Below are 12,733 nucleotides of genomic sequence, written 5' to 3' on the forward strand. Positions count from 1 at the left end.
TAATTACTTGCTTGGTGGAGGAGCGAAAACATTTAAAGAGGGGCGAAAGAAGGATGTATTGCACATCAGGCGAATATCCGCTGACAGCGCCCGTCTCAATGACAATGTTGGCCATCAAAGTAGCCGTACTAAGGATAGCGTCCCAAGCTAGACACACGGTGCGCAGCTTGGTTTGTGTTAAGGTGTCCAAATGGCCAAACACTTCCACCCACTCCCAGTGCAAGGGATTCATCCGGCGTCTCGCCGATATCCCAATATTCAACCGGCGCCGTCATCGCATGCAGGATGGCCGGAAGACGGCGAATCAGCGCTTTGTGCGCCGCTCGAACTATTTTCTACAATAATCAATACCAACGGTCTGGTGAAATCGATGAAAAGAGACGGACACTAAGACCCCCAGTGTGGTTAACCCGGCTGCAGTGAGGCAGTGACGAATTAGCTTACCTCTGCCATATCTTCGGCTTGCCGCTGCGAAAACCCGACGTCACCGTTCAGCTCCACGATGAAATGCACTTGACCATCCGCGACATCGACGTGAACAACCTGTCCTTTAGAGGCCCGTTGCTGTTTAGCCGGCAGCTCTTTGATCACCCGCACCACTTGTGCTGCTGACGCAGCGCGACAGTGGGCCGGCAACGGCATACTACGCTTGACAAAGCGTCCCCGTGCAACAGGCAGCAGATCCGTCACAAGCCCCTTCTCTGAGTCCTGTCAGCTCGCTCCGTCCACCAGTCAGCCGGAACAGGATAACGGAGGCGGTGCTTTGGGACAATGTCCGTCCAGGTGGCGCCGCTGTCGTCCTGTCCTTGGACGAAAGCCACCGTGGCGTAAACCATCCAAACCAATGAGTGCGGCGCCGGATTCAGCATGTTCCCGGGCCACCAGCGCCACACCCCGCCGGGATACTGACGGCGCAGCACGTCCATGGGGACTGTCTCGCAAGGCTGCTCCCTCCAAATGTTATCATATTCCCAGTCCTCGGATTGCATGGATCTGGATAGAAAGACACTGTTGAATGGGGCAAATTCGCGTCGCCGATCTGGACACAGCAGATCGATATAGAGCCCGTTGTCGGCCACGTCCACTACGCGGCCATACAGCACGACGTTACCGTCGTTGACTACGTTGATGTCACGGGTCCGTACAACAAACATGGCTGACGATGGAGCGGTGGGGAACCTTCGGTGTACGCAATTTAATCGAAATGCAGGCACGCTAATGATTTCACCCAGTGTATCAATTAATTCAACCTTTAGTTATGTAACTTATGTCTAAATAACGGATCACTGAGATTTGTGAGTATGCTGCCTGAAACGCGAAAGAATCTCGACAGTTGTGGAAAAAAGATGAAATGGTGTTATGATACCAGTAGCATCTAAAGTACTTGTAGGAGGCACTATCCAGTTATTATTAAGTGTACAGTACTGCATATCAGCGTATAAAAGTTTTATCGAGTCACGGAAAGTGACTCTACTCAGAGAACGCTACTGCTGGCTGATTTTAAGCAGCTTCCTAGTGAATTTTCTTGATCACTACCGATTAAAACATTTCCAGTTTGCAAAATTTGCGAATTTTATTAATTGGATCGATTAACAGACCGATAACGAGTTGAGCGATTATAAGATTTCTTCGAGAAACTTTCTAAATTGGAATTTCAATCGCGTGGAAATTCTGAGTGCAATCTAGTGTTAAAGTGAGTAAAACACTTACAAAATCAGAAATTTCGCATGTACAGTACTTACGGTTAATGAGGTCATCACACGGCTTCTGCACCATTTGTACCAGGATAGAATCAGAATATTACGAGAAAAACTAGCACGTTAATTCCTTACGTACATTGTGATTAGGCGACCCTTTTTAATGATGATCTCCAACCACGCTATTAGAATTCTTTTCGTTGAAATTACAACCACGAAGCTCTGCAAAAGGCAGCACAACACCGGGCCGCGAAACTCGAATGCCCGTAGGAGCAAGAAAAACCCAGCAAACCTTAGAAAAGTGACAAAACCAAAAATAATCGCAAGACACCGACACTGCTGAACAAGTTAATCGGCCCATTCATCAGATTTAGCAAGGCAGCTGTGCAGGAGTAGCAGAAAGCGCAGTGTAGTGCGAGACAGCTTCTCCAGACGCAGATCCTGCAGTCCATCCGCGCACCATTTCTTCCCACGGTACTGCAATGACGGACGCGGATCCGCGGTATGCGTCGTGCACAACACCTACCAAATAAAGAATAAGTCTGATGGGGAATGGAAAACGGAGTAGTACTTCGAAAAGACTGCATGTAATCGAGCCTTCCTATTGTTAGGTATATCTGTACTCTGTTCGACAACGGTATCTACGAATATTAGATACTTATACAGATTGTCAAGAGACTCTTGTACGAGCTAAAGAAAAGAAAAACCTATTTCCCAATACGCCACACTGCTCTTTCCTAACGATCACCTAACAATTCCAGTCAGATGAATTTCAGAAGATTCTCTTACTTTACAGACGGCCGTGCGATTCAGCTCTTGGTTCTCCTCCCGCGCGATGGTCGCCAACCAATCTGACAGTGTCCGAATCTCGTCCCCGCTGGGGGCCGGCAGCGCCGCTTCCACCGCGTTCCACACCGTGGATGCCACATCCCCGTTTAGCAGCAGACGCGTCCTGGCCATGTCGACATCCAGGAGTAGAAACGCATCCCATTTCTGTAACAGTCCCGACAGATCGTAGCGCAGTCGCACCCGGCACCCCACCAGATGCATGGCGCTACACGGTAGACCGCGGCATGTTGCGATTAAACCCTCCAGGTGACCCTCAAAATACCCGTTGTCGGGATTGTGCACGTCGCAGGCCTCCGGTTCCATGATGTCACGGTCGAGATCCGGTTCTGAGGTCAATTTCGTAACGCCCACCGTGTACAGCGCTCTTAGTCGGATCTCGGGACGGGTCCGTGCCACGAAGTGAAGCATGTCCAGCATAGTCAGAAATTCCGCCATTCGGATGATGTGTTGGCGGTCATGGATGATAACGCGCTTGGTGAAGGAGTGCAGGCATTTGAAGATGGGCGCTGTGAGAGTGTATTGAAGACCAGGTAGACGCTCGCCACCCACGGTCTGGATGATGATGTTGGCCGTCAGAAGCGGAGTGTCCAGGATAGCGTCCCAGGCTGGACATACAGCGCGCAGTCTGGTCTGTGTCAGCGTGTCCAGATGGGCGAACACTTCCTGCCATTCGTCCACGCCCAGGGCACGCGAGTCATCCGATGTCCCAGAGATACGCAAATGTTCAACGGGAGCCTTCACCGCGCGCAGGATGCTCGGGAGACGACCAATCAGCGCCTTATGCAAAGACGCAACAATTTTCTGTAACAATCAACAACTCACCAAAAGCCAACAACAAGCGACAGACTCGAATTAATACAGTGAAATGTGGTTATTTTGACTGAAGGAATATGATGGAGGAATTATGGACGAAAGACTATTTAGGACACCCTCGGATAAGTATCCCTACGAATGTGCAACAAATACCGATTTACCTGCGCAATATCATCCGCTTGCCGCTGCGGAAATTCAGCGTCACCGTCCAGCTCCACTATGAAATGCGCCTGATCATCCGCGACATCGACACAGGCTACCTGCCCTTTGCGCGTCCGTTGGTGTTTTGTCTGCACTGCCCGTATCACCTCCGTCACCTGTCCTGCTGACGCTGCACGACATGCGCCCGGCAGCGGCATGCTGCGCTTGACAAAGCGATAGGGTCCAATTGGCAGCAGACGCGTCATCGCCGACACCCGTGGGACATCCGGGCACGAGTCCTCTAGCACCGGATAACGGAGACGGTGCTTGGGGACGATGTCCGCCCAGATTGCCCCGCTGTCCTCCTGCCCCTTGACGACAGCCACCGTGTAGTATTCACACGGAAAGGATGGTCCCGTCCCTGTCAGTTTCACCAGTTCCCCGGGCCACCACCGCCACGCCCCACCGGGATATTGACGGCGCAGCACTTCCACGGGAAGTGTCACCCATGGCTCCAACGTCGAAACGATTGCATAATCCCGTTCTGTGAAACGTCGCGGCTCGGATAGGGATAGACGGTTGAACGGGATGAGTTCGCGTCGACGGCCGCGGCACAGCAGATCGATGTAGGGTAAAATCGCAATATATGGATATGGCCAGATTTGCATAAAATGGACTGATCCTTTATGTTTCCTACTCAGAATTTTTTTCTGAATCGAATGGACCGGGACAACAATGGTTCTGAAGTCACGTGACTGAGCTCCAAGCTAATTTGCATAAAGGTGCCTTGCTATAACTTTTTCAGGAACTTTCAAGCAAAAGTGGTCATTTTATAGCTTGTTTGGCTCAGAAAAAATTTCCGAGTCGAATGATATATAACTCATGCGGATGTAAAGTCACGTGACCAACTTATGCATTTTTTGCCTGTTATGGGCAATTTGTTATTGTGGTGGTTTTGACAGAAGGTTCGTATGACGTCACGAAGACTGAATTTTTTAAGTCGAAAGCTCGTGACCTTTTAGCACGATAGGGTCATCCAAAGGTCATGGCTCAGTACGGCTTGTAATAGCAAGTTATTCACTTCTAGCAATTTCCGGTGCATGGGACCTAGAAACCAAACAAACTGAAGAATCCTAAAAAAGTCAGAAACCTGAAAAACCACCGCCAAAATAAATCGTAAGAAGCGTAACCAGTAAACTGAGTTACCTAAGAAAAACCTAAGAAACTCCCGCTAGCAACTGTAACTTGGTTTCCACGAAACAGTAACTTGGTTTCCACGAAACAGTAACTTGGTATCCCGAGCAAGAACTCTAAGAAACAGTAACCTGGTTTCCCGAGAAAGGACTCTAAGAACCAAGGAAACCACTGCTAATATAAAACAGCATATTGCGTTACGGTGTTACCTAAGAAAGAGACCCTAAGAACTTCAAAAACCAGTAACTACCATCAGAAACCAGAAAGAAACCAAATAAGAATGCAATAAAAACTAAGAAATTACCTGGAGAAAGTGAAAAATAAGCTAGCATCTGTGCTCAAACATTGCTGTGAGTTGTTACTGTTTCTGTCTCGTTTAATGAAAGGAGTAGCACTGCTGTGGGGTGTTACTAGTTCTGTCTTGTCTAAAGAAAGGAGTATCACTATTGTGAGTTGTTAATTCTTCTGTCTCGTTTAACGAAGAATGTAGCATTGCTGTGGGGTGTTACTAGCTCTGTCTTGTTTAAAGATACGAGTAACACTGCTGTGAGTTGTTACTTCTTCTGTCTCGTTTAATGAAAGGAGTAACACTGCTTTGGGGTGTTACTAGTTCTGTCTTGTCTAAAGAAAGGAGTAACACTATCGTGAGTTGTTAATTCTTCTGTCTCGTTTAACGAAGGATGTAGCATTGCTGTGGGGTGTTACTAGTTCTGTCTCGTTTAATGAAAGGAGTAACACTGCTGGGGGGTGATGCTACTTCTGTCTTGTTAAAGAAGGGAGTAACATTGCCGTGAATTTTTACTTCTTCTGTCTCGTTTAATGAAAGGAGTAACACTGCTGTGGGGTGTTACTAGTTCTGTCTTGTTTAAAGAAAGGAGTAACACTGCTTTGGGGTGTTACTAGTTCTGTCTTGTCTAAAGAAAGGAGTAACACTATTGTGAGTTGTTAATTCTTCTGTCTCGTTTAACGAAGAATGTAGCATTGCTGTGGGGTGTTACTAGCTCTGTCTTGTTTAAAGATACGAGTAACACTGCTGTGAGTTGTTACTTATTCTGTCTCGTTTAATGAAAGGAGTAACACTGCTGTGGGGTGTTACTAGTTCTGTCTTGTCTAAAGAAAGGAGTAACACTATTGTGAGTTGTTAATTCTTCTGTCTCGTTTAACGAAGAATGTAGCATTGCTGTGGGGTGTTACTAGTTCTGTCTTGTTTAAAGATACGAGTAACACTGCTGTGAGTTGTTACTTATTCTGTCTCGTTTAATGAAAGGAGTAACACTGCTGTGGGGTGTTACTAGTTCTGTCTTGTCTAAAGAAAGGAGTAACACTATTGTGAGTTGTTAATTCTTCTGTCTCGTTTAACGAAGAATGTAGCATTGCTGTGGGGTGATGCAACTTCTGTCTTGTTAAAGAAGGGAGTAACATTGCCGTGAATTTTTACTTCTTCTGTCTCGTTTAACGAAAGGAGTAACACTGCTGTGGGGTGTTACTAGTTCTGTCTTGTTTAAAGAAAGGAGTAACACTGCTGTGGGGTGTTACTAGTTCTGTATTGTTTAAAGAAAGGAGTAACAACGCTGTGGGTTGCTACTTCTTCTGTCTTGTTTAAAGAAAGGAGAAACATTACTGTGGGCGGTAACCGGTTGATATCTCGTTTAAGGAAAGGAGTAAGGGCTGTTGGCTGTAACCAGCCCATATGTCTCGATTAAAGAAGCGAATCACCTAGCTGTGAAGTGCGAACAAACAAACAGTTTGAGAAACCTGAAATATCTTGCGAGAAAATAGTTGGCTAAGTAATAACATTACCGCGTAAGTAACTATAATTTAATCGTAACTATTTTCGGTATTGACCTTTGAGACCTAGCTTGACCTTTACGACTGAAAAAAATTTCTGAGTCGACCGTGTCATTTATGACTTACATATGACGTCAACAGCAGGAATGAAGTATTAAACTCCTAAAATCCAGAAAATGATTGAATAAATCGCTATTAAATTCATAACTTAGTCAAGTGATCTCGCATCCACGTGATTCACATATCATTCGATTCAGAATTTTTTTCTGAACAAAATTAACTATAAAACGTGTGCTTATCAAAGGTATTCCATACAAAAACTATAACAAAGCACCTAATATGCAAATTAGCCCGTAGCTCAGTCACGTGACTTCGGATCCGTTCCTGTCCCGGCTTATTTGATTCAGAAAAAAATTCTGAGTAAGAAACAGTCAAAATCAGTCCATTTTATGCAAATCTGACCATATCCGTATATTGCGATATTGCCCGATGTAGAGCCCGTTGTTCGCCACGTCCACCACGCGGCCGTACAGCAGGACGTTGTTATCGCCCACTACGTTGATGTCACGGGTCCGTTCCACAAACATAGCTGACGATGGAACTCTGGGGAACCGTCTGGCGTCTGCCAGTGCACAGGGATGCGATTAAAGACAGACGCTACAATGAGACAGACAGAGGCATGCCTACAGACACAGAGGATGCAGGAATCAAAACAGTTATGGTGAAAAGGAAAAATATTACCAGTCTGGTCTTATATACCAGTCAGAATTAGCAATACAGTTATACAAGTCAAAATCGGGAACGGAGAACTGCGCTCATTCAACAACCAGAATTTGCACGCCAGGCTCCAGCAGGGACTGAAATAGTGGAAAATCAATGATGGACGCCCCTCTAGGGGGGGCGCTTCGCGCCCCCCCCCCAGGGGGCTGCAAATTTTTGGTCCTGCAATCCACCCGTGCACCATTTCTTCCCGCGGTACTGCGCGGACGGGCGCGGATCTGCGGTCTGTGTCGCGCATAACAGCTATCGAAAAAAAAGAATAAAAAATAAATCAGAACTCTGAAAGCAGTGCATTTCCCAAATGGCTTACTGATAACTGCTGCATTAGAAAATTCGGCAGATTCGCTTACCCGGCAGACTGCAATGCGATACCGTTTCTGCCTCCCGTCCGCAGTGATCGTTTTCAGCCACTCCGCCAGCACTCGCATCTCATCGTCGCCGGGCGCCGGCAACGCCGCTTCCACCGCATCCCACAGCGTGGACGCCACATCCCCGGTCAGCGGCAGCCGCGTCTTGACGAAATCAACAGACAAGTTCAAATTCCACTGCCCATGAGCTTTCCGAAACCCTTTCAGGTCCGTGAGACGGTACGTGAGACGCATCTGACATCGCACCAGATGAATGGTAGCACACGGCAGATCGCGGCAAGGTGCGATCAGAGCATCGAGGTGGTCTCTGAAGAAGGGCGCCGCCACGGGAACGAAGCCGGGAAGGTGTACGCCGCACCATGCACTGGTCACTGAGACGTATTTCGACAACTGGGTGACGCCGACCGCATACAGCGCCGTCAGACGGATCCCGGAATAGATTCGCGATACGTAGCGAAGCAAGCTCAACAGGCCGTCCAAATCCGCCAAGGTGACGCATTGGCCGCGATCGTGAAGGATAATATGTTTGGTGGCAGAGCGCAGGCAGTTGAAGAGCGGCGCCGTGAGAATGTATTGCAGATCAGGCAAATGTCGACTGGCCGCGTCCGTCTCGATGAAGATGTTGCCCGTCAAGGTAGGCAACTCCAGTACACCGTTCCATGCCGGGCACACCCCACGGAGTTTTGTCTGTGTCATCGTGTCCAGATGGGCGAACACTGCCTGCCACTCATCGATACCCAGGGCGCAGGGTTCATCCCCCGTCCCGCAGATATGCAAGGAATCATCAGGAGCCTCCACTGCACGCAAGATTCTCGGAAGACGATCAATCATGGCCGCAAGCAAAGCCAAAACAATTTTCTGTAACGATCAGCACAAACATTTTGCCAGAAACCGATGAAAAGAAACGGACACTAACGATCACTGGTTAATCATTGCCTAGTTATCGTACCTGAGCCTTGTCTTCGTCTTGCCGCAGCGGAAACCCAACGTCACCATGCAGGTTCACAATGAAGTGCAACTGTTCATCCGCGACATCGATACTGATCAGCTGTTTGGAGACCCGTCGCTCTTTAGCCTGCATCGTCCTGAACATTTTCAGGAGTTTTGATGCCAGCGTCGCACGACACCCAGCCGGCAACGGTACACTGCGCTTGACAAAGCGTCCCGGTTCAATAGGCCAAAGACGTGTCACAGTGTGCGTCGCCAACGTATATCCCCCCGCAAAGTGATCCGTCCACCAGTCTGCTGGCACCGGCAACGAAGGCGGTGCCTGGGGACCAGGTCCGTCCAGGTGGCGCCGCTGTCCTCCTGTCCCTGAACGACCCCCGCTGGAGGGTGGTCAGACCAAAACGATGAGGTCGGCGCCGCATTCAGCAAGGTCCCGGGCCACCAGCGCCACGCCCACCGGGATACTCCCGCCGGAGCACTTCGACGGCGATCGTCTCCCATGAGCGCCGCCTCATGTTGGTACCATACTCCCAGTCGTCGAAGTGCATGGGCCGGGACAGAAAGAGGCGCTCGAAAGGGACGAGTTCGCGTCGACGGCCGGGGCACTTTAGATCGATGTAGAGCCCGTTCTTCGCCACATCCACCACGCGGCCGAACAGCAGAACGTTTCCGTCGCCCACTACATTGATGTCTCGGGTCCGTGTCGCAAACATGGTTGACGAAGCTGGGGCACTGTCTGCCAAGCACAATGATGCAAATTAAATGCAGACGCTACAGTAAAAACAAGCAGACGGGCTCCTAGATTCATAGGATCGTAGGAATGTACTACATTCTTATGATAAATCTAGCAGACCGTTATGGTGCCTAGGAAAAGAGTATTAACTTTTAAGGTGGCAAAACAGCAGATTCTACAGTAAGGGTCTAGGCCCCGGTCTACCAAAAAACACCGAAAACTGCACACTCTCGACAACGAGCACGCTAGCAGTGCAACAAGTTAGCACTGTTCTTACACGATAATGACGATGTTATCAGCGCACTAGTAATCTCACCTCAGAAAAACTGGGAAATCTGGGAACAGGAGATACAGTGTGAAACCTTCACATTACGAGATAAGTGCTTGTTGTCTTGGCTGACTGTCAGACTGTGAGGAGCTCGCTGTCTGGATGTGGAATTGCACTATGAAATCAGAACGCAACGCAACTTAGGCAAGGCACGCACTACGCAGCCGTTCTTTTTGACGTAACCGGCTACGCAAAGTGAAAATGAGGCTTGCTCTGTTGTAATGAAAGTACGCCCTTTCAAAGCGGTTACGTTAAGCCGATGCCAGCCAGCTTCTTATTTTTTCCTGCAGATCACGGCTTGACAGCACTTTTGCCAAACTCAGTAGTTTTGCAGTATTGTCATGTGGCTGGGTTTCCAATTTCGGTCAGCTGCTTAATTTTTCTCTGTTTTACAGTTTACTAGTTGTTTGTCAGTGGTACGGATATATTAGGTACCTTCTTTCCGTTATTCATTGCAAACAGCTTGTTGACGTATATTCTTGTACGATAAAATTTAAGAATGCTGAACGATCTCTGGACGCGTGCAACTCTGTGGATGTGGAGATTGATGGCCAGCTGCAGCATGGCTGCGTCGTCGGCCTGGAAGAAAAACCAGGGAACGACGGCACTCCGCCGCGTCTGATTGTGGATTTCGGATGCCCGCCACAGCGGGCAGTTCTGGTAGAATACGGGAAGATCTGGGACTGTTCCAGACAGCGATGCGCTGGTGTGCACGTGGGGGACGAGGTGGAGGTGCTGCTGCACGACAGTGCGGATTGCTCTTGGAAATGGTTTCCCGCGAAAACGCTGATGACGGTTCAAACATCTACAGCATACGGCGCTGGTTGAGGTGATGGCGGACGGACAGGCTCGTCGCGAACTGCTTCTCTGGTCACAGATTCGCGACTGTGTGAGAGAAGCGGTTAAGCCGGAACCCATTGCAACGGGCCACTTTGTCATGCACACGTGCAGCGTGCCTAACGTTTATTGGATTCTGCTCCATAAAATGGAACTCAATTTGTAGCTGCGGTTTGTCACGGTTTTCAACCAGGAGATGCACTGTTTGATGGTCCGACGGCGGCCGGAGTCGCCGTTGAGGGACGATGTGGTAAGTCGTTTCCAAGTAGTGAATTCAAATTATTTTTGATTTTCTAGTTTATTTTAATTATTTTTAATTTAAATTACAATTTAAAACATTAATAATAATTGTAAGTTTCTTTTCTTAAACATCAGTTTAACTTGAATTAATTTTAATTCGTTTGAAATTTAAATTAATTAATTTTAATTTGATAGACATTTTAAAAAATATTTTAATTTGTCTTAAATTTTTCGTAATGGGCTTGCGGAATCTCTTACCGTAGGCCGTTGAGTTCGAAAGCCAGAGAAAGGAGTTCACGTAGAGCGAAGCGCTCGAGAAACTGATCCAGCAAAGCGAAGAGTGGGATGCGGAGCCGAAGCGGAAACATCCGCTCACTGTCGACGAATGCGGTTTGCCGTTGTCGCTGAATGTGCTACAGGAGGTCTTCCTCGCACTCGACACTGTCGATCAACAGCGCTGCCGCCGCACCTATCAACTGTGGGAGTCGATGCTCACGTCGGCGGAGGTGTGCTCCGTTGTGCGTGTCGCTCGCCAGAATCCCAGCGAATCAGCCGGGGCGCTGGGGAATGGCAAGTATCTGCTGTACGCCGGCATTGGCAAGTGCATTACGTCGGCCACCCGCACTGTCTGCATTCGCGATGCCATACGCCCTCCGTGTATCGATGGAACCTGCGCGTTGCCCATGAAGCTGTTGGTTTTAAGAAGTTCTTGGACGCTGTTGACCTGCGCCTTGACCGTCTCATTATGGACCAGCGCTCGATCAAGATCGCATTCGATCGTCCATGGGCACGGCTCTCTGTTGACGTCTTCTCGCATCTGTCTGAACTCGTATCATGCTGTAAGCGTGTGATTTTGAAGAATTATGTGCTGGCTCTGTTGGACAAGAAACGCGCGCCCTTGATGGAGTTCCACATTCCCGTGGCCGTCTTTATCCGGGGACAGATCGATCAGGCGCACACTGTGGACATGCTGGAACAGCATCTGCGTTGTAGAGGGCCTCCGATGGATGTAGAGCACATTGCGCAGTGTTTGACCATCGGATCGATAGGAGAGCGAAGGCCAAAACAGTGAAAATGGTACAACATTGGCATCGGCGCATCGCTGTGTGCTGATATGATGACATCTCGCATCGGTTAAAAACATTCTGCATAAGTTTCCATAAACTTTGAAAAGTTGAGAATGCATTATGCAACGACTTCCATCAAGTTTTGGGTGATAAAACTCACAACATTAACGGTTGTTCTGCAGTGAAATTGGTTTAAGCCATCAGCTAGGTAATTGCAAATTCTAGAGTACGTCTTGGAAATTTAAAATTATATCAAGTTATGGGTGTAATGTTGATTGTGAATGTGGCACGCGGTTCCGGCTGGCCTGAAGGAGTTTTTGACACTGTTGAGTGCAGACACGAACGCCGTGCACCTGACGAACAGTTCAATTTTCGCGAACACCCAAGCCCTTAGTTGTTATGGATTTTAAGATGTATTATTTTGTTTGAGCGTGATACAAGGCACATATGATACCAAATTTAATTTCCTGTATATTTGTGCAGATTCTGGAAAACTATCAATCCTGCGATCCGCGTCCCTCCGCAGAGTATCGAAGTCACATTTAGACACTGGACAGTATGAACAAAGTGGACGCAGCCAAACTGAACCGAATGTGCCTGTACGCGTTATGGCGCTGCATACAAGACTGGTCTCTGCATGGCGACGCACCAGTTGAGCCATCCAGCGAATCAAGCAGCCGGTACAACAGTGATTACGTCGATCCCGACGACGGCGAGGAGTGAAAGTGTAGACATTTTGATGCAGATTGCCGACTGGTTTAGCTTTAACTTGTTGGCTATACTGAACATTAGAGGCAATGTTTTCTTTTCAACTTATCAACACGAATAAGCCCGAGTTTTCTTCATAAATTTTAAAGCTAGGCAGACTCCACGGGTTTAATTTTTCGTATAGTTCTGCTGTTTTATCCAGTTTGATAAAATCTCCGATATTTTCATTTACGTTCTCTTCA

General features: G+C 48.1%; 2 protein-coding genes across 2 annotated transcripts; both read right to left on the reverse strand.

Annotated features, from left to right (window-relative positions):
* Nucleotides 1–1,880: 1,880 nt before the first annotated feature.
* On the reverse strand, nt 1,881–4,247 carry LOC129582783 (uncharacterized). The gene is made up of 3 exons (XM_055474397.1): nt 3,521–4,247; nt 2,487–3,347; nt 1,881–2,219 (listed from the first exon to the last, which is right to left on the reverse strand). The coding sequence occupies exons 1-3, from the start codon at nt 4,166–4,168 to the stop codon at nt 2,046–2,048; spliced, it is 1,683 nt and encodes a 560-aa protein (XP_055330372.1). The 5' UTR covers nt 4,169–4,247; the 3' UTR covers nt 1,881–2,045.
* Nucleotides 4,248–6,791: 2,544 nt separating this feature from the next.
* LOC129582747 (uncharacterized) lies at nt 6,792–9,771 on the reverse strand. Its single transcript, XM_055474354.1, has 4 exons — nt 9,628–9,771; nt 8,580–9,314; nt 7,613–8,488; nt 6,792–7,505 (listed from the first exon to the last, which is right to left on the reverse strand). Exons 2-4 carry the CDS (start codon nt 8,721–8,723, stop codon nt 7,374–7,376), a joined length of 1,152 nt encoding a protein of 383 aa, XP_055330329.1. The 5' UTR covers nt 8,724–9,314; nt 9,628–9,771; the 3' UTR covers nt 6,792–7,373.
* Between the last annotated feature and the right edge of the window lie 2,962 nt (nt 9,772–12,733).

The sequence above is a fragment of the Paramacrobiotus metropolitanus genome, unplaced genomic scaffold, assembly GCF_019649055.1.
Source record: "Paramacrobiotus metropolitanus isolate TYO unplaced genomic scaffold, Prichtersi_v1.0 Parri_scaffold0000008, whole genome shotgun sequence".
Classification (NCBI taxonomy): domain Eukaryota; kingdom Metazoa; phylum Tardigrada; class Eutardigrada; order Parachela; family Macrobiotidae; genus Paramacrobiotus; species Paramacrobiotus metropolitanus.